This window comes from Taeniopygia guttata, chromosome 13 (assembly GCF_048771995.1).
Source record: "Taeniopygia guttata chromosome 13, bTaeGut7.mat, whole genome shotgun sequence".
NCBI classification, from domain to species: domain Eukaryota; kingdom Metazoa; phylum Chordata; class Aves; order Passeriformes; family Estrildidae; genus Taeniopygia; species Taeniopygia guttata.
The window spans coordinates 14,062,913-14,089,341 of record NC_133038.1 but is presented as its reverse complement, the minus strand read 5'-3'; the positions used below and the strand labels follow the sequence as shown (position 1 = coordinate 14,089,341).

Here is a 26,429-nt window from a genome sequence, read left to right as displayed (position 1 = left end):
CAAAGTATTTAAAAACTCATGCAATTTCTAAGTGCCTAGATAACCAAGAAGAACATTGATTTTGATTCCCATTTAATTTATCAGGTAACTTACTTATTTTGGTTCATACAATATTTTTGGGGTTTTGTTTTACTTTTCTTAAAGTTTTTTTTGTTTTGTTTTGTTGTTTTGGTTTGGATTCTTTCGTTTTTGTTTTAGAAACTGGTTATCTTTCCAAATATTTCTTGTTCTAGTTAGTTCTTTTTAAGTGTTTTAGGCCTTAATGTGTTAGGTGCAGGTGTTTCACTGACAGAGTTTGGGACTGCTGTGGACAAACGAGTGTGGTGGCAGAAGAGAACACAAGTCACAGAGGCAGAGCTGGTGTGACATTGTCAGAAATATGTCATAGGGTGATTAATTTGGATATGGACAGATACTCAGGGAAGAAGAATAGGTCTTCAAGTTCATGCCCAACAAACACTCCATGTCTGTGAATGGACCTCAGGAATGGAGATAATGAGGAATCAGCTGTAGGTTGGCCTGCTCAGGACTTTCATGTGACAGAACAGCAGCTTGTAGTGCTTATTGGAACCTTTGCCACTCTTCTTAGTCTAAGGGAAGAGTTATTTGCTTACTCATATATAAATACGTGTATATGTAACTACCTAAATTACGTATATAAGCACATGGAGTGCTCAGAAAAGTGCAGACTACTATTTTTATAAATTTAGTACAAATATAAATCAGCATTTAAAAGCACACAGCAAGATTTCACCCTTTAATTACAGTTTTTGTAGCATAAGCAGGTAATGCAGTAACCCAAAGCACGTATTCTGTTAACTTATTTGTTTGACATCATTCAGAACAAGTAAATTTGGGGAATGAGGTATACTGACTTATACAGTCAGACTGTAAAAACAATTCCAGTGGGGACTCTGGATGGGGAATTGAATTCATTGCCTTGAGTAGTGAGAATGAAGCTTGATGTAAGTGTTGTAAAGGCTTGTGAGGTTCAGGCTGAATTCCAATGTGTCTCTTTCACCCTCAGCACCAATTCATCTAAACTCACCCCTAATCGTATCTAGAACTGATTACAAGTCAGCCACAGCTCTGACTTGTGAAATGGGATGTGATGCTAAGAAATGACAAGTATAAAGACTTCAAATCACAGGATCAGGGCTTTGCATACACATTGAAGCAACCACTGGAAAACAAATTTGAAAGGTTTTTACAGCCATTGCCAGCCCTGTTTTGTATCAGTAAGAGGGAAACAGGACAGGGCTGTACTTATATGGGGCACTTGTGGCTGCTGTTTTTCCTCAGCTGGCCTGAGAAATCAACCAGCAAAGCAGAGAAACAGTCAGGAGTCAGGGTTTGGAGCTGCATGTCATTAGAAGCATTTTTGTGTCAAAAACAAAACTTCTGATAATACCCAGGTGGGTCATCAGTGAACAACACAGAACTGTAACTAAGCCAAATGGTTCCTTGTCTTAAAGTGATTCAAAACACATCTTTTTGTTGGTGAGTTTGTCAGTGGCTGATTTTACAACAGAAATTACGAGAAGGGGATAAATTTCATGTCTCAAAAGCAAGGTGCTGTTGCCTAATCAGTATAGAAGAAAAAGGGTATAACAAAGCAAAATCCTGGAAGCACACCCTCCAACCCTGTTTTTCATCTGGAGATGCCACTAATTCATACTAAAATAGGAACCCACAGCTGTGTTAAAGATGAAATGGCCTGATTTGGAAACCCTTAGAAAAGCTTCTGAGGCTGTGTTAAGCATAGTCAGTGCTGGAAATCCCTATCAGGGTGATTTAAAATTAATGCAGTATCTTGAAATACGTGATTTGTTAACTGGTCTCTAGTGGCTGTGAGAGTTGGTTGAGGAACTGAGTAGGACCATGTTGAGAAAAGTCCCCCAGTCCAAAATGGAACGTGGAAATATTTAGAACTGTGATTCCTTCTCCAGCTTTAACTGGCTCTTTTTGGTTTTTTAAAAACAGTCTGATAAAACAGGCTTTGACTGAAAACTTATTGGTGTGTTATAGTGAGAAACTACCATTTATAACTGCAAGCTGTTAATTGGATAGTATCCACAAGTTTTTAGTATTAATTTTCTAATTACAAAAGGAAAAAAGTTTAAAAAAACAACTGGTTTTGCCCAAATTTGTCAGCTATGCAGGAAGGCAGTCACTCTGCAGCATACTCCCAATATTTAGTGGTTTGGTATTGCTTCCTCCTAATCTTTGTCCTGAGAGCTAGAAGAACATATCACGAGTCATTGTATGACTGCAGGTGATAGCATTAATCTAATGTGATGTGGGATTTCAGAGGGGGCAGATGTCTGGAGATGCAATGTCCAGATTTCCTTTTGCTCTGTCATCCCCCTAACCATGTAACAAACCAGGCACTTCTGGGCCTTGCCCTGGGCACGTTCCCCTTCCCTGCTCTGCACTCGCCCTCTGCCACAGCCTCTGTCCCCGCAGCCTTTTCATGTTTGCTGGTCAAGTCCAAGTTTCTCAAAGGCAGGAGACCTTAATTTTCCTCTCCAACCTGAGTTTTGTAGGTTTTAAAACATAAAGATGTGTCAGCAAGGAGCACCACCAGAATGAACACGCTTTTTGCCCTGTGTCCCTGTTAAAGCATCTCACGGCGAGCTCTGTGCTGCTGGCACGGGCTGGGCTCACGGGCACTGCCAGCTCAGCCTGCAGTGGTGTCCCCAGGGCACAGGGATGTCACCCACGTCCAGAGCATCTGTCCAGCTCTGCAGCCAGGAACAGCAGAGCACTGCCTTGTTGTGTCACACTGCAGAGTTTCTTGCAGCCCTCTGTCCTACTGAGCCCATTTTACATGCCAATGGCACCAAATTTTGTCTATCTTTGACAGCTGGATACACTTTTCAATAGGAAGGGATGGAGCATTTTGGATCTTTTTTTTTTTTTTTTAAAGTTTTGGTTCTGCAATGAATCTGTTAGAGCACGGAATGATTTTAAGGAGAAAACCCCAATCCCAGTTGATGCTGCTGCACTGAAGGGTGGTAACAGCTCGCCTGTGGGGTTTGTTTGTTTTGCCTTGGAAATGAGAGTAAATTCTGTGCTGTCAGCTCCACAGAAGTGATGCCACCATGGTGCTTGAGCTTGTGCAAGCACTGGCCTTGCTCACAGGGCACAAATTCTGGGTGAGCTTCAGTGCTGCTGCTGTTCTGGGCTTGGGATGGAGCATGGGCAGCTGGATCCTGCAGCCTCCCCGTGCCTGAGCCTCCCTTCCCTGCCAGAAACACCCGAGAGAAGGGGTCAGGCTGTGCTGGAAGCCACAGCCCCCGTGAGCAGAGGTCAGGGGTGGAGGGCACAGCTCCTACTCCACCTGCAGCAGCATGGAACCACCTGCACCTCCTCCTCCCCGTGCTCTTTGCACATGACAAATGTCTGCTCCTTATTTCGTTTCAACAACTGCGTGTTTTTTCTATGCAGGTACCTCGCTTTCAGATTTTCCAGTTTCATAATACTGTCCCTAATGATATGATTTCCTATTAATATTCCTAATCTGATTCCTGGGTATGATTTCCTATTAATAAGGTCACTGGTTAGTAACATTGTGAACTAGAACTTTCCTTTATGTGTGGTGTTTGACACTTGTCAACTGAATATAATAAATAAAAATTTAAATAAGTACAAACCTTCTAAAACTGTAAGGAACGCCACGGTAAGTAACTTTCATTTTCTGAAACACCCATTTTATCTTTCTCTTTTCTTCCCCTTTTCCCCTTTGGGGCTATGGCAGAGGAGAACAACAGATGGTTATCAGTCAAGAGTAACTAGGGAAACAGCAAAACCTGCCCCAATTGCTATGGAGACAGCCATTTCTGTGCTTGGTATGCACTATTTGTTACATCAGCAACCAGAGAGAGTTAAAAAAAGAAAAAAAAATGTTCTAAAGCACCTAATATTGAAAGGAAATCTTGTGTTTGTGTGTATTTGTCCTTGCAGCAGGCAGTCTCCATGTTTGTTTGTCACTCAAGTTTTGCTTTAAGCTGATATTTTAGTTATTTTGTGACAGCAGCATTTTGATTCGTGAGTTAATGTAACACAAACACTCAGAGCAAATGCTTAGTGATTTTGAATAGTCTGCAGAACAATTATTCATAAACAATTCTTCTCCTTCAGATCAGATATTCCTCCCTCCTTGAATTTAACAACCTGGCAGCACAGGTTGGATATGAAAGCTGAAGACAGAGAATATGACTCTGCCCAATTACCTCAGGCAGATGAGCTATTTCTGCACAAAGCCTCAACCACAGCTTTTGGCAAAACGGCATCCTTGGGAACCAAAAAAAAAAAAAAAACGGGAATTTCGAAACACTTGTAAAAATCTCAGGGTGAGATTGCAGCTTGATCACAACAGCTGTATCGGTCTTTTATGTTTTCTAATATGAGCAAGCTCTTATAGAGTGATTTTAGTGAAGCATAAATAAAAAGTAAAAAATTAAATGGTAAAAATGCATTAAAAGCTGCTTTGAAAGAACTTCACGTTATTTCAATTTAAATTAATTTAACATTACCTCAAAGCACCATCTTTCCCCATTTATTGGGGCTTCCTCATCAATTAGTACAAGGATAAGGACTTTGGTTTGGTATGTGAGAAATTTAAAATAGATGCGTTGGTGTCACTTTCCTCAGATATCTTAATATTCTTGAAATCACATAAGGGTAAGAAATATTTTGGAGTATGTTTCTAATTCTGACAGGTTATGGAAAAACTTAAATACTAGAGTGCAGACGTTACAGGAAATGTATGACATAGAACCAGCAAGTCTGTATTAGAAAAAAATGAAAAAGCGAATGGAAGGGAAAAATGTTGTCCAAACAGGGGTTCTTTTGGAGATATAATTAGTAAAATTAATTATTTTCTAAAATTAATGTGTAATAATATATACATTTATTATGTAATAATAAATACAGAGCATTTACCTTCCTGTGATATCACTAATGAAATTTCTTTAAATATTTTGGTGATACAATTCCTTAACATGGATACGTCTGATTAAAAATCTAAGTCTTTCTTCAATGAGAAAATGGCACCTGCCTAATTTTTTATCTTCAAGTGTAGATACAAGTTATAACACTAATATTATATCAGTAACAGTAAACCTTAAATATGCAACTATTATAACACTGCTTTTTTATGCTAAATGTGAAATATGCAAAAGAAATTTGAACAGTATATATTACAGTAGTCATTAATACTGGCTTTTATTTAAATATTTAACTAGATTTTTGGCAAAATAAAGAAAGAGGTTATAGTAATTTAACTACTGTCACAGTATAATTAAAAAATAGATTAGCACTTGAGCTCTGCAATGACCTTGGTAGAGTTTGAAAATGGGAAAAAAATGCCTTAATGAATAAAGTAGAAAACACTGGTTATAAAGTCCATTATTGTTAAATGTTGAGGCTTGAAGAGCCACTTCTTTGTGAGTGCAAGTCTGGCAAACTGCAGAAAAAATGCTGAAATCTCTTATATAGTTGGTGTGCTGTGAAGAAATTTTGCTAGTAATACAAATGTATGGTTTTAAACAGAAATTTTTTAATGTTAATAAAAAGATAGATTGTTTCAGTTTTGGTAAATTTCACCCTGCATGAATTCAATTCTTTAATGTTTTACAATATTTCTGTGTTAAAAAAATCTTAAAACTAGTAACGTGATAAAATTATATCAGATTTGTTGCTGGGGATTTTTATCTCTCAAATGCATTTAAAAATTAAATATTCCTTATTGTTGTGAGCAAAACCTTCAAGGCTTGGTATTTAAAGGATTATTTCAAATAGCAAAAGAATATCAACCTTGTAAAACCCTATTCCTCCTAAATAGTATTTGAAATTTAACTCTTATTTATGAAAGATAATGCACCAGTCTAAATGGATAAGCCAAAGTAACACTGTCACGGAAAAAGTGTTTTAAACATTTAAAGTGGCGTTTTAGCCAAGCCATAGATTCTAATGTGATATAAATCTGTTAGGATGCAGTGTTATTTCTTATTTCTTAGAAAGGTGATTTGTGTCTAAGTTTTTTTTTTTCCCTTTAAAACATCAATTTTATAAGGTACTCACATAATTTTCCTGCTTTTCAATAAAAACTGAGAGTAGTTATTGAGTCCGCATTAGAGCCAAATTACAGTAATACATATGGCTTTATGTGTTATAGCTCTGCCACATGAAAGATGTCTCATGAAAGAAGTCTTCCTCTGAAGACTTTTATAAATTCTTGGATTGTTTATAAGCATTTGTCTGTGTCACACTCCACCTAAATCCCATTTGCCCATTCAATATTTTCCTTGCTTGAGTGCTTTGCTCTGTTCTCTGCGGTCTCTGGTGCTGCTGTCGTTCTCTCTGGCATTGTCTGGTTGCTAATTGCCTGTCACAGGGATCTGGGGTCCCTGGAGCCTCTGGGGTGGGGTCAGGGTGGGTAATTCCATCCCAGGGGAGCTGCTGGGTGTCCCAGCCAGGGAATTCAGCTCACTCACCTGCTCTGACAGCGTCACCCAGCCCAGCTCCAGGTCTGCTCAGCTTCACTGCTTTGTGTCTAATGCATGAGAGATTCAGCATTTAACCCAAACGCTTCGGCCCAGATTAAATTTACCTATCTATGTAACTCAGCAAAATCTGGAAGTGTCACACTGCTCACTTACTGTGGTTTCACTCATCCCTCAGTGGCTCAGTATTTCTCTGTGAGAACGTTTTCTGGTCAGAGGCAGTCAAATCACTTGGTAGGTTTAGATAAAGTCTGAGCCCAGTGCTGTATTCCTTCAAAAAGAGACTAAATGCATGATTTTGTCCATGTACTTTGAAAATTGTCTCTTAAATCTGAGTTTGTGTTGTCGGACCTTTCAGCACCAGTGTATTGCGCCACTACATGCAAAACAACCATTTGTAATCTCGAGGAAAAGATTTTCTAGAAAGGCTAGGAGTGCTGGCAAATAGAGGTGCCATTTAAATCTGAACCAAGGCTTCTGCAGCCCAAGACCACTTTCAAAAATTCACCTGTAAGCCTGGAGCAGGGGAGGTGTGTCTCAGGTAGCTGACCTGTGCTCGGTGTGCCTGAGTGCTCTGTGCAGAATGCAGCGATGGGGAGATGGGAGCAGTGTCACAATGTTCCTCAGGAAAATGCAGGTTCCACCTGTTCTGAAATACTGTTTTTTTTCCTTTTTTTTTCTGTTTATTAAAGTAGAAATTTTACCTTCTCTGCATATGGCTAATGTTATTCAAGTAAGATGTTCTTAATGAATGTTAGGGATGTCTGTTTGGCCCCTTGAGGAGCTGCATGCACAGCCTGCCCACACTGAGTGTGTGAGTTGGCTGCTAGTCCACATCACAGGGGGTTTGTTTTGTCTTCATAAGCATAAAAAGATGTGCTGAACACCTTGGCTTTCTGGAAGACTTTACTTAAACTTTCCCCAAGTCTTTAAACTTATCACTTTGTCTTGGAAGGAAGGAAGACATTTAGATTTAAACTCCCAAATTTCTAGTCGTGACTGAACTGCTCACCAGGGTGCTGTACAGATGCACAGAAATAGGATTTCCATCTTTACACACAGAGAAATAAATAGGGAGGCAGAGGGTCTTAAAACCTGATTTTTAAGACAACTAGCTGTTCTCTTCATTTTGAGAAGAAATTCTCATGTTTCAAATGCAGATGTGAATGTGTTGGGGTGATAGATACCAGGAGACACAAACTCTGTGACAAAGGAGCATTAAACATGTGAGTTTCACCCCAGAGACTGTGAAGAATTGGTTATGGGCCAGAGAATCAGGGTGTCTCACTAATGAATATGTTCCCTATTTACTGATAGTCCTGCTAAGTGTGTGTCTTCTGAGCATTGAGAGGTTTCCCTTGCTGTGATCTTGTGCATCGATCACATAGACTAAGCCTGGTTGTTGGCAGTGGCATGACTGGACCTGTGCAAATATGATTAAAATGGTTATTACACTTTTTCAACAGAAATCAGTCTATGAGAGTAGCAGTTTTTTTAAAAATACAATACCCACCAAGGAATCCCTTTAATCAGAAGGCTTTGAGGGTAGCACACTGTGGGTTTATTTGCTTATTTTAGTGTGTTTGGCAGAAAAATCAATATTGTACTATAACTCCAATAAAAATCATGCAATATCTAGTACTTCCCATAGAAGGAGAGGTGATTCTCAAATTGAGGCTCCTTTCTCCTCATCATGTTACTATCTGCCAACCTTCTGCTTAATAAAGCTAAGTGTAAAGTACTTACAGTGCTGCAGACAGCACTGTATTTAACTGATTTGAAGTTTATTCTTCTTCAAAATACACCATCCCTTCTGTTTGAGCAACAAATTTTTGTCAATTAAATGGGGATATCAGGACAAGTCTTCTCAGCAGTCAAAAATAGAGAGATTTTAGGATCTTTCACAGATGGCCAGAGAAAGAGAGAGAACATAAATATGTATGTATACATTTGTCTAGATATGTATATATGCTGTTCATGAACTCCTACACACAGAAAAATCCCTTTTGGAGGATTGTACATCACGGTGTCTGCCAGTATTGGAGGCATTGCTGAAGTTTGGCCAAATTCACAAAGTTCTACAAAGTTAGCGAATGCTACGAGAAACCTTAGTTGGGGCTTTATGGTTCCTAAGGTTTTTAGTAGACCTTAGAGTGTGAGCGGGTTTTCCTGTACTTTAACTCATAAAAAATAGAATTTTCATTGATACAGACTACATCACAAAGGGTAAGTTTTCCATGCTTGTCAAAGATGTACATGTCCAGGATGGTCAATTTTAGCAGATCAAACTCAGTCTTTAGAGGGGTTCATAAGGATTATATTTCCTCTGTTTGTGCTTTTTTGTTGCATAATAAGAAAAAAGCTGCAAATGTCTATTTAGACCAAAAATTAGATAAGGCAAATAATTGGAAAGTAGTTGGTGAAACTATACAACCATACTATACATGGGTGTAATATATTTCCTGTAGTTGCATATGTGTGTATATATATATATATATATATATATATATTTCTTAAAAAGCAGAAACTACAGTGTAATCTTTGTATCTTTATTCAAGATACTTTACCCACATAGTACAAAAGGTCTCTGCCTCATCAAATCCAAAGTTTTTGCTGTGCAAAGGGCAGTAACAGATAGTCAGGAGCTTGCATCTTTTTTATCATGAAATGCAGATATTTTACTTGCATGTGACTAGATAAGTAATTTTATTTCTTTAAGTGTAAAATTTAAGGGATCAGATGTCAGAAAATGTAATCACTGAATTTTAAATTACAACTTTAATTCTTTTAAGCAGAGGAGACAGATGTAGCTGTCTTACTGCATCCACATGTATTGCAAAATATGTTTAAATCATGCGCATACAGGGAGACAAATGAGAGAACTCCGCCACCCAAATATTAAATTACATGTTTTGAAGGAAAATAGTGTTTTAAGTGTACATGTGTATAATGCTTTTTGTCACTGGATTGCTCTCCCTGATGCAGTTAGACAGAATCTGTATTTAGTCAGAAATCTTTCAATAGAAAGGGCTACCAGATGGGACCAGTAACAATGCAGAGAGGCATCGAACCACCACAGACATTTGGTGCTTAGAATAATAAAAAGACTATAAAATTAGATTAGTTGAGTCTAATTTGGAATTGGTATATTCCCTATGCACTCTCACAGCTCTTGGGTAGATAAAGCCTGAAGATTTAGTACTGTCAGGACAGAGGACTCCAACTTCCAGTAAAAGAAAAAACGGCATTCTGTGAGGTCACGGAGGGCAGCCCAGTGACCTCCAATGATTTACAGGCCTTTAGCTTAATGAAATTGTTTCAGTGACATGACGGTAAAAGCTCATAATGGATTGGATGCCCTAATGTAATGAAATTACTCCCTTCTGCCTTAAAAAAAAAAAAAAAGGAAAAAAAAAAAAAAAAAAAAAGGCGCAATTAATATTTACTGAGACCTGACAGGCTTCAGTGTGCGGGAGCGTGCAGCGCTGTCAGACAGCCGAGCAGCCCCGAGCAGCGTGGCAGCTGAGCAGGCGCTGCGAGGGGGTGGAGGGACACCTCGCTGACGGGGAAGCCCCAACCTGGCACTCCGAGCCAGACTTCATCTTCTCCCTTCCTTTCTGCAGGCAACTGGACAACAACCAGATCAGCTGCATCGAAGATGGAGCCTTCCGAGCCCTGCGCGACCTGGAGATCCTGTGAGTTGACTTGGTGCCGGGGCGCTGGGGGGGTGGCTGTCCCCACTGCGCTGTGTGCTGCAGTGCTGGCGAGCCTGGGGGCTCTGCAGCCTGGCTGCCCACCTCAGCAGGTGCAATCCCAGCCTTACCCCGGGCTGCTAATTAAACCACAATAGAGGGATGCCGTGTGCGCTGCTGAGGAGCGCGGAGATCGCCGCGCTCGCTGCTGCGGGAGCAGATGGGTTCAGCAGCATTCCCGGTGTGTCCGGCGTGTGATCTGCAGCCAGAATCCTGCCCTGATGCCCAGCACAGGATGGGTAACAGGTTCATGGGGAGCAGTGCTATGAGATGGGTGACCGCTGCCCTAGACAAAAGCAGTTTGGAAGGTGTTTGGTGTGTAAGAGGGAGGAGAGACGGGTGCTTGGCAGGCTTGTTCAGTGCAGTCATTGGCTTTTGGGGAGGATCCTTCTCTGAGGGCTGAAATAACACCACGTTGTGCTCTTCATGTGCCACAAACTTTACACATAGGCTGTTAAAGCTGCAGCACGTACTGAGAGAAAGGTTTTGACAGTGAAAGCTGACTCTACCAGAGAAGCAGCATATTACATTTAGAGTGCTGTCATTGTAATGTAAATTCAATATTACCCTGAACTTGGTATCTGTGCAGATAATTCGCTTATTACTAATTGTAACTGGTTCACTTAAAGACCTTTTTAGAATAGGTTTTCACAATATGAACTGCTGTAAAGCTTTCCCTCTCACCCAAAAGTTAATCCTGCAAAGCTGAGTGTCAATACTCATGAAAGCACATAATTCTGAGCCGAGATGGAGGGGGGCGGGAAGGACACGCGACCTCTCCGAAATTCAAACCCTCCTCGTGCATCGTGAGTTAATGGGAGAGCAGCCCTGACCCAGTGCACACCTTCCTACAGCAGGGAAGGCCTGCCTGGCTGCTGCAGAGCTTGCCCTTAGATTACACGGGATGAAACAGCAAATGGTAGGTGGATAAAATAAGCACCTGCCTCAGACACTGCTGGCACCTGGAGACTCAGCAGAGTCACGACGTTGTCCTGGGCTCCTGAGAGGAGGCAGAGCAGCGGGGCTGGGTGGGCAGCCTGTGACACACCTCGGGGGTCCGAACGCTCAGGTGATGCACAGGGCTGTTCCCAAGGGCTGGATCCAGCTCAGACTGATGCTCAGAGGAGCTCTGCCCTCCGTGTCAGCACCGGCTCAGCTGTCTGAGAGACCTGGGGGTGGCTGTGTCTGTCACAACCCCTCTGTGCCCTGTCCCCCAGGCTGGGACCCTGATGTGGATCCCATAGAGTATGTGTTGCTCATATTGAGCTAGCCGAAGGTTTCTTATCTGGGAACTTATGTTATCAACAGTATTTTTGAATTCTATAGTAATAGCACTTTTCAGGAGAAGTAATGTGTTACCACTATACAATTTTACTTGTCTGTCAGATTGAAAAGTCTACTGTGTGGGTAAAGAAAAGAAGAAAGGAAAAAAAACCTGAGCTCCTCTAAAATAGTCTTTTTTCTTTTTTTTTCCCTTTTGATAGACTGTCCATATCTGCAGAGAGTGAATCAGTTGTCCACTGACAGCAGACTGTGCTATAACTTTCACTAAATAGGCTGGACAGTAAATGGAGCCCTTTTTTGCAACATACTGAGTTCTGCAGGCTCCGCAGAAGTTGCTGGGAATGCTTTCCTTCTCCTCAGGATGTAGTAAATGCTGAATTAGTTTATTTACCTCTCTGTTTTTAATTGGTTACTTCTATGCCAGTTATTTATGGGTGGAAAAGATGAGGAGATGAGGATATATAAAATAGATCATAATCAGTTGTTTAGTGCATTTTTAATTTTCACCACAGGCACACTGCTATGGGAAAATTAATCAATATTAATTCTAAAAGATGAGAAAAAAATTGATAGTATCTATTTCCAGCTTATTTTTCTTGCAGTCACAAAATGCGTGTTTTATACTTCCAACATAATCTGAATTTTTCCCCATGTTTTTCTTCAAAGAAAGTCTGAGAATTTGATCTATCAAAATAAATTTGCTAAATGCCCCAGAGAATATATTTTTAGTTGTAAAACAGTCATAAATTTAAAATGTAAAGCAATCTGAACCATCAAAGAACATTAACAAATGAAACCAAATTTCAACCTTTCAGACCCACTGTGTATTTTATGCAGATATATTTTAACATAAAATGCAGTATGGAGAAAACATTGAATGATTCTTGCAGAAATAAATCTAATTATCTGTTTGAACAGCTTGCCATAGTACTAAGTAATGTATTTCTTCTTTACTTACTGATTTCTTGTGACCTTTCTGATATTCAGTGTTTCCATTCCTGTACTTTTCTCCTCACACACGGCCTGTCTACAGAATTCTAAATTTTGTCTATAACTCGGGGCAGAGTCGTGCTCAAAAAATAAACTAAGAATACTTTCTTTAGTAACACTTTGGTTTCTGGATTGCATGTTTCATTCACCTTGAGCTCCTCAAAAAAATGACTGCAAGGAGCTTGATGATTCAGTAGCTTTTCAGTAGAAAAAGAAGGAATTTTTGTGCAGAAGGAATTTTCAGTTATCCTTCAAAATGCAGAGCACGCCATGACCCGTGTGACATATTTCTTCTTATCAACAAGATGTTTTAATTTACTGTTCTCATTTTCTTGTTTTGCGTTATAAATATGTTCCCGTACCAACTAATAGCACAGAGGCAGAGATGGAAACAAGACTGAAATTTGTGCCTAACTTGAGAACTTGGCGTGGTGCAGGAAGCTGTGAACTTCAGCCGCAGCTGGGAGCGGCCCAGGGCGCGGAATGCGTCTGCCAGCGCCATCGCGCTCTTGGTCACTTCTGTGTTTGGGAGCCTCTGTGTTCCCATGACACAAAAAGTGTCACTGATTTTATGGCCTGACCTACCTAGACCCTAAAGCAGGTGCTGAGTACTACTGCTGACTGAGTTTTGGCTTAAAAGATGCAAAAATCTTGAGTATAAAGCGCTTTGGTGCCTTCTCTTGATGGTCTTCGCCTACGCAGCAAGTTGAAATAATGTCTGAGAAATGAACTGCAGAACTGATGAACTTAAACATCCTGTCCTGGATGTTCTGCATTGGGGCTGGCTTTTTCATTCTTGTCTCTGATTTCCTGAACAGATTATCATGAAGGGTTTGTTTTCTAGCTGTTGATAAAATAGGAAATTGTTATTGTTAACATAATTCCTGTGTCCCCCTTTTTATAAGACGATAAAACATATTTCAATGGGTTTGGTCTTGCATTCCAAGATGTAGAAAAGTGCGTGCAACAATAGAAACAGCAATAAAATGCAAAATGGGCATGTGTTTGTAAATGAGTGGCAAAAGTTATTAACTGTCTTATGACTTGTTGGCATAGAAATGCACAGAAAAGTTGAAGAAAATTGGTAATTTTTCTAATTAAAGATTTTTTAGTAGGAGAAGGTCTCTGCTCCGCTTAATTTTTACTTATGTCCTGTGGCAATATCTGGCAATAACAGTATTATTGAGAAATACCTGTTACTGTAGCTGTAAGTATGATTCAAGGTTATTAAAAAAAACCCTCAAGACCAAACCTAAAACCCAGTGTAGTCTTCAAAATGATCAGCCACTATTCCTTGTGGTGTGACAATATGCTGTTCATACACTTTGTAGGTTAAAAATTAGTCCATGGTTTTATATCCAAATGCCCCAAATTATTAAGGATATGAGATAAAATGTGTCTAGGGTTCAGAATTTCACCTCCAGTCTCTTAGGACACATGAATAAAAGAAATTAATTTCAAGATGGTTCAACAAGCTCAAACTGGATAAACTGGTACTATTGAGTGCCTGAGCATACTATTGTCATTAGATTGGGAGGGCTGAACCATTTTTTTTCAGTAAGAAAGAGAATTCAGTTTAGCAAAAAGCCCATTAATTTATTTGTCATTGTTTTCTCTCTCTGGGGTAACGGGAAAACTGTGCGGTGGCATGGGAGTAGTACTGTGTGGACAGCACAGAAAGAATTACAAGTCACTGTTGACAACTTAGGTGGAGTGTTTCCCTTTTTTTTATATTGTAAAAGCTGTTTTTCTCCAGCGTTATAATGATAGCCAGAGGGTCCAGAGCTTGAACACATTCTGTTTGTTGCATAAGATTTTATCATACCAAGAGCTAATCCTAGGAGGTCTGTGGGTAGTATTCTGTTAAAGAAGGCAAATGGGTTCTTGCTGTATAGAGCTAGTACAGAATGATTTGGGGGTTTGTTTGTTATTAGCCACATTAATTGTATGTCTTTCATAGCATATGGCTAAGCCTGCAAGTCCTCCCTCCTGAATTTCACCTGCTTTTGGAATGAATGAGCACTGAGTGCCATTGAGTCCAGAGCCGTGCACGCTCAGGGATCCACCAGTCCACTTTGGGTGCCTTAGTGTGAAAAATCCTCTGAGTTCATCCACAAGTAATGACGAAAAGGTGCAAGTATAGTCTTCCAAATATTTGTGACTTCAGTTCCAAATGAGCCGTAAATGTCTTATATTAAAAAGATAATGTGTTCTAATTGCAAAATGTAATAAAAGTAAATAAAAATGCACCACCTTTCCTTTCCCAAAATCTTAAAGTAGTGAGAGAAATTTAAAGTCTTCTCTCTTGTATGCAGAACCTTTTGTCTCCGAATATTTCTGCCACACTCTTCTTCCTGCTCCATGGCAAACCCACAAAACCACAAAGCTGTAAGGGCTGTGTCAGTTTTCGAACTTTGACTCGGAGCTGTGTCGATGTTTTTGAGCTCCAACTCGGCCCCGAGCCATGTCGGGTGGGACACAGCCCGTCTGTCACATCAGCCTGGCCTGCAGCCCCAGTTCTGTGCATTGTCTGCCACACCCAGGCATTGCAAGTGTTTTACCAGCGAGTAAAAATTGGGATTATTCCTGCCATCCTTGCTTGGATTCAATATGTTCCTCTTATAAACGATTCTTTCATAAAAGCTCTAGTCTGTGCAATTTCTAAAGGCGATGTCGTGGGTGAGTGTGATTGTAATGCACGCTGACTTTTGTCATAGCAAACTTTTAAGAACTTTTCTGAACATGAATCAATATTTTGTGCCACAGCCAGGATTTAATTGTGCCTAGGGTTGCCTCTGTATGCTGAACACTCAGTTATATAGTCAGTTTTACTTATTTGCAAAATGCTATTCTGGACATGTCTTAACTAGATAGAAGATTTTTATTTGCTTTCACAACCTGGTGAGACAGGGAGCGAAAGTCATGACATAATTGTAAATATATGAGATGTCATTGCTTAATGAAAGCCTGAAAATGCCACACAAATGTGATTTCCTCCTCTATTTTGCTGCAAATTACGATCGGTTGAGGCAATCAGGATCAAATTTGAACTCTGTAAATCATGTTCCTATAACTGATACCAAAATACCTAAATACAATAATGAAAATGAGAATTCTTTGTCAAATGATGTGCTAGTTTTAGATAGCTAGTTTATTTATACTTGAGTACAGTGAAATTTAAATTATTGCCATTTTTTATTTATTTTTTTTTGTGATTTGGGTTTTGGGGTTTTTTTTGGGCTTTTTTTTTCTTTTTTTTTTTTTTTTTGGTTGATTTATTTGGAGTTGTTTTTTTTACCTGAGGGTGTATATTAGCTCAAATGTATGCAAATTAATAAAAAAAATTTAAAATCTTTAATATTTCATCAGTCAACATGGAAGAATGATACATGCAATAAAAAGTAATGGAAGGCTGTAGCCCTTGGCAGATAATACATTTACCTGCTTGGTAAAATTAGATGAAAAACAACGAATTTGGCATTTCTAGGAGTATCTATAGTTTTCTATGTTGAGTTTGTCTCCCAGACAATCAAGTTATGCAAGAGGAAGTCAACAGTTGGTTTGGCAATAGAGAAATAGTGTGCCCAGAGTACAGAGGTATCAGTAGACAAATGGGAATTTCCTCTTCTCTTCACTCTGTTTTTTGTTAGACTGTCCCTTGGTTTCTTCTCTTCCCATTTTTCCTGCCTCCTATATCGCTGTCTGTAAGGGAAGGAGAAAGGCTCCCAGAGAACCTGGCTGTGGTTACTATAAGGTTTCAGTTACATAAATAGTCAGAGATAAGATTAACTGCAGAAATGCCTTTTTTCAGGTGAACTCGTAGAAAGTGCAGTGCCCCCCCAGTGGACCCTAGGGACAGGAGATGCATAATCAGCATGACGAGTTGATGGAGGGAAGATGAGGTGCATACGTGGTTGCTTGATAAGAAATGTTTTTATTTGCTGATGCATGTCTGTGGGAGATCTGGTGTCCCTGCTCAAGATGTGGAAATGAAATCTGAGATAACCTCTGTTGTAGAGCAGATTACAAATGGGAGGTTGGAAGTACGGCATGGCGAAAGGAACACTATCCAGATGGCACCATGGTGACAGGCTTTATATCAAAGACCAGCCGAGACAAAATAGGAGAGGCTAAGAGAGGGTATCTGAAAATCGCTGATGCCTGTTACAGATATAATGTAATGCTCTCTTTATGGGGAGAATATATTTGCATAAATTCATTGATCAATGATTTTCCTAATCCTGCTGTATTTCAGGCATGTCCTTGCAAATTGATGAACATTTCTATCAGTCCTTGGTCCGGATGCCTAATTATGTTACATATTTAGAAAGATGGATTTTTCCCTTCCTGGAGCATATGTAGTAGCTGAATGCTGTGCTCATTCTCCTTCCCTGCCCCATTAGTTTGGAGGGTTTTTTCCCTTTAAGAATAGCCTGGAGCCAAACAGGCTGCAGAACTTACCAAGATAAGAGCAGTGGCAGGTTAGAATTATTACTTTCATGAATCACTGACCAGTCTGCTTTTTGAGGAAGCCAAGTTTTATGCGTTGTGTCGTTTAAGCCTGGTGCTGCAGTCACTGCTCCGAGAGATTCCAAAGTCGAAACTCCAGGTGATATAGAGATTTCTGGCACACCTTCTCTCCCATGGTATTAATTGTTTCATTTGCATGCTCTCCTCATCTTGTGACCTGCCCTCCCTCCCCTTTGACTAATACAGCTTCTTCGTCAGTAATATAAAAGATGTAGAACAAGCATTTTGACTGTTGAAAGGCAAATGAATGTGAACGACTTAATCCAGAGGACACTCAGCTGGGTATTTCATGCTGATGTGCGGCTCAACACCTTAACCAAGAGCTGAGCTGAAGACTAGGATGGAATAAAACTCCTTGCTGATAAAGTAGAGGCTGTGACACGCTTCTGAGGGAACATGATGAGCTCAAGGTGGATGAGCAGTCATTTTATGCCGCACTTTGCAGTTCAGTGTTTCTATGACTCCCCGAAGCAGCAGGCTGACGATGCTCCAGGAGCTGGATGTGGTTCTGCTGGCACCAATGCAGCCTCTGTGGCTGGGGGGAGGTTGCATGCATGTGAACCACAGGTTCCTGTGATATCACTATCAAATATCCTGAGATGTCCTCAGCCCTCCTGCAACACGAGGGTCCAGAGCTGGTGGTGTGTGTGGGAACTCCTGCATCCTCTGAGCTCAGTCACAACAGCGAAAAATGATCAATATAAAAACATTTCAAAACACATAACTATTTCCCTTATTTTTTTCTGTGTGCAGCTAAAGGCATTGTTTGTGACCAGTAGGGGGGTAGATGGTTTGTCTTTCTCAGACGTTGCTTTTGTCCCTTTGCTGTGCTAAGTACAACATTGACAAAGGCTCTGAGCTGTAGCCAGTCTTTGTTCAAGGGAGGGCTCGGAAGCCTGGAAAGAGAGTAAAACTGTGATGGGAGCTCTGAATACAAGGATTGTTGAGCTCCCAGTTGAAGCAAGATGTCAGATATTTTACTTTAAACTGTAGCTGCAGGGACTGGGTTACTATGCATTACATATTACTGGCATTATCCAATATTTTTAGCTGGGAAAATAATATTGTGCCTGTAATGAATTAGAAATCAAATCAGTAATATGTAGATAGCTTGGAACTTCTTGGAAGTGAAGTAGATAACTATATCTGTACCTGAAAAAAAGGCATTGGTAAAACCTGCTTCTGATCTAAAGATCAAATAGTTTCTTTTTTCTCACTGTTCAAAAGGTTATGCGTATAATGTAGGTATATATGTGTGTATATGTGATGATGAGAGCATTTTAAAATTAAGGTTAAAGCAAGAAAATATTTTTTAAAACTTAAAAGGTAGGAATAAGATTAATATAAATTAGATTTTATTTATGTAGCTTATCTAGTCCTGGGCTTAGGAATAAAGAAAATTTAAGAGCTGCTTTTAGGACAGAAGTATAAAATAATGTCAAAGTCATTTGAAGACAAATAATCACTATTTCTATGTTAATTAAGTTATCATAAATGAAGCAATTTCTTGTTAACTGGTTCAATATTTTTGAAGTAGCATTACATTTCTTTGCGTTTAGAAAACTTACATTACGGGGTTTTTTTGGGGTGACTAACCTGAATGCATTGGTTTTAGTCTTTACAAGCAATTGATAGCCATGCTTGGGACATCTGCACATCCTTAGAAACAAATCTAAAAATGCTGTAAGGCCATCCAGTAATCTTTGTTATAATATACCATATTACTCGAGTGTTTTAGAGAGAATAGCTTGGTCAGTTGAAACAGCATCAATGGCTATATAAAGCCATTGATGGAAATGATGTTCTCTTGTGCCATTAACTTTGTAAAATTGTTTTCATCCCTCTTGTCTTCTCAGTGCTGGGTGAGGTGAGCCTTCTTGGTGTGCAAGCACCAGACTGTCACTTGGAGTGGGCTTTATGTGGGGGAAAAGAGACCACAGCGCAAGCCAGGCTAATGGCTGTGCTGGAGGGCTGAAGGAGCACAGACTGGCCAAGTCTCTGTTTGCCACTAGAACCATGAGTTGTGTCTGAAAGCAGCAGGGCTTTGCTGGAGAAGGCAGTGTGGGGCACTTCCCTGGTTCATGGCCCCCAGCGCGGGACATGGCCGCTGCGATCGATAAATTGCCGCAATGCAGCATCTCTGCGACGGCGCTTTGGAGGCCGCCAGAAGCCCCCGTTGGTGCAGGAGGCGGTTGCGGGCTGGGCGGGCTCTGGGGAGGGGGAGCCCACGCTGCAGCACCCACGCTTCCTACTGGCTCCTTGGGCAATTCCAGTGGTGTCTTAAAAGGGTTGGGTCCATCCCGTCTGTGAGACATCCCGTCTTCCCGTCCGCTGGAAGGGCGTTAGGAGCCAGGTGAGGCACTCCAGCAGAAACGGGTAGGACAGACCCTCCACAATGGCAGGTATATTTTATTTTGGGTGCATGCAGAGAAACAGTTATGTGTGGAGAAGAATAGACTTCTTTTATTTAGCTACAGCTCGCGGTTGTAGAATATTCCTGAACAAATCATGGGTGCGTCGAATTTTTTCTGTGTACGTTTTATTTTGTGCTTTTTCTCTGTGGACTGGAGGCAAATGAAACACTGTGAGTATTTGCTATTCAGATTATTATGGTTTCTTACCCGTATTGCATGAATATAAGCAGGTATTGCTGTTCTCATGGTCAGGCGGAGTTTTGGAGAAATGTAAAAATTGGAAAGATAGGCATTTTTAAACATATTGACCTTTTTCTTGTGTGATACAAGCACTGTCTAATGCCTTATTAAAATAAAGTCCTGATGGAAAGCAGATCCCTTTCCAGCTTTACCAAGAAACGTAATTGTCCTTGTCCAGAAACTACATGTAGTCTTTGTTTTTTCAAAGCATTTCTTTCCTATATAAATGTAACTTTTCCTTAACAACTGTCCATACGTGCAAGTTTAAATTCACAGAATGTGTGTATTACACATTCCCTATTTCATTCATGTGGATTTATAGTAGCCTGTGTTTTAGCCTTAATTTCCAGCATGGATGAATTACAGATAGGGACATGACATACCGTTAGAATATAAAATTATTCCAGAAATACCTACTCAATCTCTTGCACTTTGAGGAGGCAATTTTAGCAGATAAGGTGAAATGTTCTCTCTTTAAAAGATTTTCTTGTTTCCTTTCCTCTGCTGTCCAAAGCAAGGAACTACCTGTGCGGTTCTGTGCCGCACCATGGCCATTGTCCTCTCGCTGGAGCTATGGAAGATCTCTTCCTGCTGCTCTCTCCCAGCGGGAATGCCAATGGCCTTGGAAGCTGAAGGGCAGCTGAGGCACTGAGATCAGTGAGATCTGGCCAGAGTAATAAGGGGCATTATTTTGTCTGCAGGACCTGTTGGTCCTGCTGTTGGGAGAAAATTGCACCCAGTGATTCTGGCCGCCCCCTCTCTGTGAGTTCCCATCGCCTCCTCTTACGATGTGTTGGTAGAACCTTTTACACTGACACTTGGCTAAACTGCCTGCAGTGCCGTGTCACTGGGGCTGGTGGCTCATCCCTCTTTGTTCCCAGCGGGCAGCGCAGGCCCCGCAGTCCCGCAGGAGCTGCCGCATTGCGGCATTGAGGCGGCCCCGGGCTGGCGCGGTGACCATCCCAAGGAGACTGAACATGGCCACAGCGCACCAACACTGGATGCAAAGTCCCTTTTGTCACTTTCCTTACCTCAGAAAAGGCAACTAATTTCTGTCTGCCACTCGGAATGGCTTTTCTGTTGGTGGTGTGTTACTCGGAGGAGCACGGAGGACTATGTTCATTCTGGGGGAAGGCTGTAAGAATAGAGAATAGAATAGAATTTTTTTACCATAAAGCTGTAGCATTAAGGCTGCAGTGTACTCAGGACAGGACAAATTAAAACATGGCTTTGAAGAATGATACCATTCCTTTCTGATCCAGTGTTAACCAATTTCTTTAGAATGTCTTTTGGTGAAGTCCTGTAAGGAAATAGTAACACTCAGCTGACTGAATGTCGAACCTTTTACCTTGGAAATCTCCATCATTAAAAGCCATAAGGTGAACAAATGATCAAAGTCCTTTTAAATTTTGGAGTCGAACTGTGTTAGTTTTAATTGGATTGTGTTTATAGAGCTGTTTCAGCTTCAAAAAGGACTAACCCGAAACAACTCTTTAGGCAGGGACCTGAGAAACTGTTTTATTTTGCTGAGGAGCTGACGCAACAAATACAAGGTTTGTATAATTTGACTTCATGCTGTTGATTCTTTTTTATCTTTTCTATAAATTCACTCTGGTAGGCTTCCAGACCTCTGTATGTATTGAGAACCCAGTCCTGTTTCCACTGATTTTGTTAGGAGCAGCACAGAATCCATAAAACACAGCTCCTGACATGCATGCAGTTGGGGGACACCAAGAGCCATGTTTGGTATGAGAGATCTCTGTATAACCTAAAAAAAACCAAAAAACCAAAATCAACTCTACTTAACATTGAATTTATATTAAAGTAAAATAATTGTATTGTAAGTTTATTGTATTAATTCATTGAACAAGAGTTTTTCAAATGAATCTACAAATCAAAATTTAGGGGAGTTTAAATGGAATGCAATTATATGTTTGATTTCTGTGGTTCCTGCAAAAATATGTGCCTAAATAAATGGATTGCAGGGACTAGATTCACTCTTTGCTGAAATCAGCAGTGGGATTTGTTCTGACTTGAGCAGACATTGGTCTGGGTATTATGACAATTGGAGTTGTTCCCAGTGGTTTTAGGCAATAATATCAGCCCTGAAATTTGGTACCATAGAGAAACATCAAAACCACCCTAATGATGTAAAAGATTTACTCAGTGTTCACATAAATACTTTTATTTCTTTTAGTCCAAATCAAAATTGTGGATGTAATTGGGACTTAGAGCCACAGCAGGCATTCCCAATACAGTGTACTGAAAATTGTGTTGCCTTTGGGTAAAGACCTAAGAAAATTTTTTGATTCAAAAATAAAAAGGAAAGCCAGTGTTTCATTTGCAATTTTTGAGTTTAGAAGAAAAACTCATTGGAGAATCTTTCATTCAAAAATAAAGCAGTGGCAGAATAATTTCAGCCTGCGTTCTCTTGTCTTTGCACCAATGTTTTTATATTTTAATTCAGACTGAATGGAACTTGTATTTTCTGCCTAGAATTAAAGTGCCATGTAAAAGATTGAAAAGCTGATTGAAACTTCTCTAAAAAGCTTTTTCAACTCTCACTAGGCATAGATGTTAGAAAGAATTGAGAGATGCAACTGGTACATGTATTTTGTACAGCTGGTAGAGGTGATTTGATTGTGTGGGAAAATAGCAATGTCTTTCAGTGCACAGAAAGAGCAACTTCCTCTAGGGGAAGCAATAAGACATTTCATATAAGACCACGTGAATGACAGTCTTGATTTAACATCTAACAGAGTACACAATTAAATTTGTACCCACTTTCTCTGTATAAACTTTATTATGTTTAATTTTATGTTATCCTGTTCTCTGCTGTATCTTGTTTTGGAATAATTTATTTATTTTGGTGTTGGTGTAAGTAAGTAAATTCAGGCATAATGATATGTACGTGCATACCTAACATAAAATCATGGCTAAAGGTAGCACCAGAAAGGTTTGGCCATACCAAAATCCTTAATTTTGCTCATGCTTGATTTTTTCTGGCCTCTTGCCCATTTCCACTGATTCCCAGTCCCACTCTCTTTAGCTGGATAACTTGCCCAACATTTTCTTGCTGCAAGTCCTCTTTTTCCCTCTCCCCTGCTCTTAACCTCAGCTCCTGAGCTTGCCCATCCCAGAGACTCCAGCCAAGGCACAGCCAGACTCCAGGGAGAATTAATGCAGTAATTACAGGACTTAAGTTAATATATCCTAAAGTTATCACCGTGGGCAAGTGTAAGTATCCTGGTTCTTGCCAGGTGACAAGACCATTATTTTAAACAAATAATCTGTTATTATAATACTCAGTTTCCCTAAAGCCTGATGTTTATGAAAGGAATCTCACTCCTTCAAGGGGAAAAATAAATCTGCCTTAAACATCTGGCCTTTATAATAAACTTACATAGTTAAAATCTGACAGTTATATGCAAATTAAAATTAGCCACAGAATGGGAAGAACCAGGCATTTGTAGCAGTAAACACTGTCGGCACTTTTGTGCATAATTCTATGCTAAGCTTATTTATTTTTTCCTTACATTTCTAAAATGAAGATTTTCTTTCCTCTGTATCCTTGAGATATTCATATTTCTGATGTCAGCTTCACAAGTTAACGATGCTGGAGCCTCTCACAGCAATGTGAGTCACATTGCTGTGATGAGAACATTTGTGAACACATTGTCAAAAGACTAATACTAGAACAGAAACCACAAATTGGCAACCAGTTATTTTTATTTCAGTGGCTTCTTCGTGTCACCTGGAGACTATTTAGACCATTATTTGCCTGGGCTAACATGTTTAAAAATAGCACTTTTCTGGTGCCAACTCATTTTAGAGTTGGGTACAAATATTGAGACAAACCCCCAGCTGTTATTGCTTGTGCTGCTAATTTGAGGTGTCAGCTCAGAGCTCTGCTGCTCCATGTCAGTGAATAAGGCCCCTTGTGAGATCATTATGTTTCCTAACAGTGCCGAGTAACGGATTAATCAGTGCAGCATCACTTGCTTTCATTATCTGCCCACATGGTGGTTGTGGGCTTTAACTTAAACAGTCTGTGGTGACATCAAGGAATTGAGTACAAGAGGCACTCGGGGCTCACCACAACTCAGAGGAGAAGCAGTTGAGTTTTGGGCATTGCCTAACAAGCAAACCTTGGATGCCATGAAAGTCAAGGGTGGCTGAACTCAGTGCTGAGGGATGGAGTTCTGAAGCCACTTTGCTTTTTCATCAGAGGCCAGAAGAAACAGTAAATATTTAATTCAATGCAAATTCCTCCTGACCTGTGTGAAAAATAGCTCTTTACAGCTATTGGAAATATATAGCTTCTTTTGCCCTGCAATCTGAAAGTGAATTACAAAAATTAATTATGGCAGTGCATGAAACTCAAGTCCTACATTTATTACTAAATATAGATTTAGATTCACTTTTTGGAGTTGTTGCTGTTAGTTTTATTGGGTGCTATATGAGGTCTGGAGGGGGTCAGAATTTGTCATCCACTGTCCCTCCCTGGGGCACGCCCATCCAATGCCATTCCTGACAGGGATTCATTTAGTATTTTATTACAGGCTTCCTCCTGATGGCTGCACACTGTAACAGCTCTTTTGTATTTTTCCTGTTCTTATTGTAAGGAACATTTTCCCTATATCTAATGAAAATACCTCTTTCTGAAATTTAAACCTGTTACTGCTTTCCTTAACCCCTGTGCGAATACAAGGAACAGAGGGGCTCCTTTTCCTTTGCAGTGGCAAAGTGGTTTTATGTAATTGGATGGAGGTTTAAAAACAAGTGATGTGAAACACAGAGGTCTAAGGTAATGGCACTGTTAGTGCTAAATTATGTTGCTGGTCATCTCCCAGATTCATGTTTCATCTTTGTATTTCAGACAGATCCTGAGGTCCTCCTTTTATGTGCATAAATACTGATGGTGATGTCTAATCTTGCATAGACTCAACAGTTTCACTCCACATGTACACTGGGAAAAAAAGATTCCTTCACTTTTATTTACCACCACTACACACACAGACACTCCCCAAAGCTTTGAGGTCTTGGATAAGTCATGTTCCTGGCACTGCCAAGCACAGAGTAGTGTTGTCTTCTGAGCTCCACTGGCAACTTAGGCAAAGCTGTTCAGCTTTTTTATTTTCTCTTTTTTTGCCTTACTTCACCCACTTCAGAGTAGATGTAACATTATCAAAAAAACTATTAGCACAAGAGGCTTAATTATGCTTGGAGATGCCTTGGTTAAGTCTGAATGAATTTCCTGGTCTCATTTAGTGGATGTATAGTTTCACTGGGGATAGGAGCTGGGAGCCATGGCAGTAATCTGGGAGTATGACAGTAATTCACTCCTGGGAACGTTCCCAGCTGCAGACACACCATTTGTAGCTACCCATTGCATGCACATGGATAATAATCTTGCATTAGGCCCAATTACATGGTGTTACGGACACACAACACGGGGATTACACACCCAGCCAGGAGCACCCCGTGACAGAGCAGGGGGGTAATTGGAGGAGACAGAAGGAAATGTTGGTTGTTAGTGCTCCCAGTGCTGCAGGGCCTGGCACAGCTCAGCCCCACCAGCCTGCTCCCCTTGCCTTTGCTGCTCCATTTCAGTGTCTCACTTTCAAAACCCACGTTTATCACAGAGGGAGGTAACCCAGCACAACCTTTTCACAACACGTTGAGAGAGTTTTGAGTGGCAAAAGGAACTGAACATCGTTGTTTAACTCAGAGTGAAGCCCACAGACACATGGAAGCCTGTGCTGCCAAAGAAGGGCTGGAGTTTGTAGGATTCCTGATATCAAATCCTGTGTGTTAGAAACCTGTAAAAAATCTGCACTGCTCAAACATAAAATGCATTCAAAACCAGCAATAATCTTGTACAGGAGATGGTGCCTTTGCAGATCTCTTCCTCCATTTACCTATCAGTAAATGGGTCTGAATATTTCTTCTAACTGAGAATTTTGCAAATGCTGTGGTGTCTCAGGGTCAGCCAAATGTGACACAAAAGCAGCCTGGTGTGGATCAAAACCCTGAATGGCCAGCAGAGCAGGCCTCTAGTAACTATGGGAGATGCTTATTAAGACTTGGAGAAAAGTGCTCAATTTGAATTAAGTTGGAATTAAAATGTTTCAGTGTGATTATCAGTTTTGCTCATCAGCTGCAGATGAGCAATGGGAAGGAAACCAGTCCCTGTTACTGCCAAGTAGCAAAGGGCATCTTCAGCATCCAACAGGTTCTCCCCTGGCCCTTTCACTTGAATCTGTTCAGGTTGAAACAAGAAGCATCACTGTGGCTATTGCACTGTACTGATGCATATTATGAAAATGCCTTTGACTTAGAAAAATGGACATCTGCATAGTTTTTTTTTCCCCTTTTGTCAATGATCAACTAGAATACCAGGATTGTTTTTTTAAGCTGGGATGTAGCAGGTGGTATTGTCATCAGTGTTGTGTGTCAAACAAAAAACCCACCCTCCTATGCATTTTCCCACTTGAAGTGTGACTGGAAAACCTTAAGACAGTCATTTTTTAATAAATAGGTAATGTTTCAGATATTTCTGTTGTGTTGTGTAACATTTTCTGTCAAAGGAGATCCTTTTGGTACTAAATCAGATTAGAGATTGTGGATATGTTGTCATGAAAGTGTGATTTCAGATGAAATGTGGACAGGCATTCTGATGTTTATTATATGCTCTTAATTATAGTAAT

The 26,429-nt window shown here is 40.2% G+C and overlaps 1 protein-coding gene across 4 annotated transcripts in view; it reads left to right on the top strand.

Moving 5' to 3' along the window:
* Positions 1-26,429, top strand: part of SLIT3 (slit guidance ligand 3) — a 473,826-nt gene that overhangs the window by 249,889 nt on the left and 197,508 nt on the right. For all 4 annotated transcript variants that reach the window (XM_030284150.4, XM_030284149.4, XM_002189997.7 and 1 more), the window contains one exon: positions 10,133-10,204. In XM_030284150.4, coding sequence (XP_030140010.4) covers positions 10,133-10,204 — 72 coding nt within the window. The remainder of the gene's footprint in view (positions 1-10,132; positions 10,205-26,429) is intronic.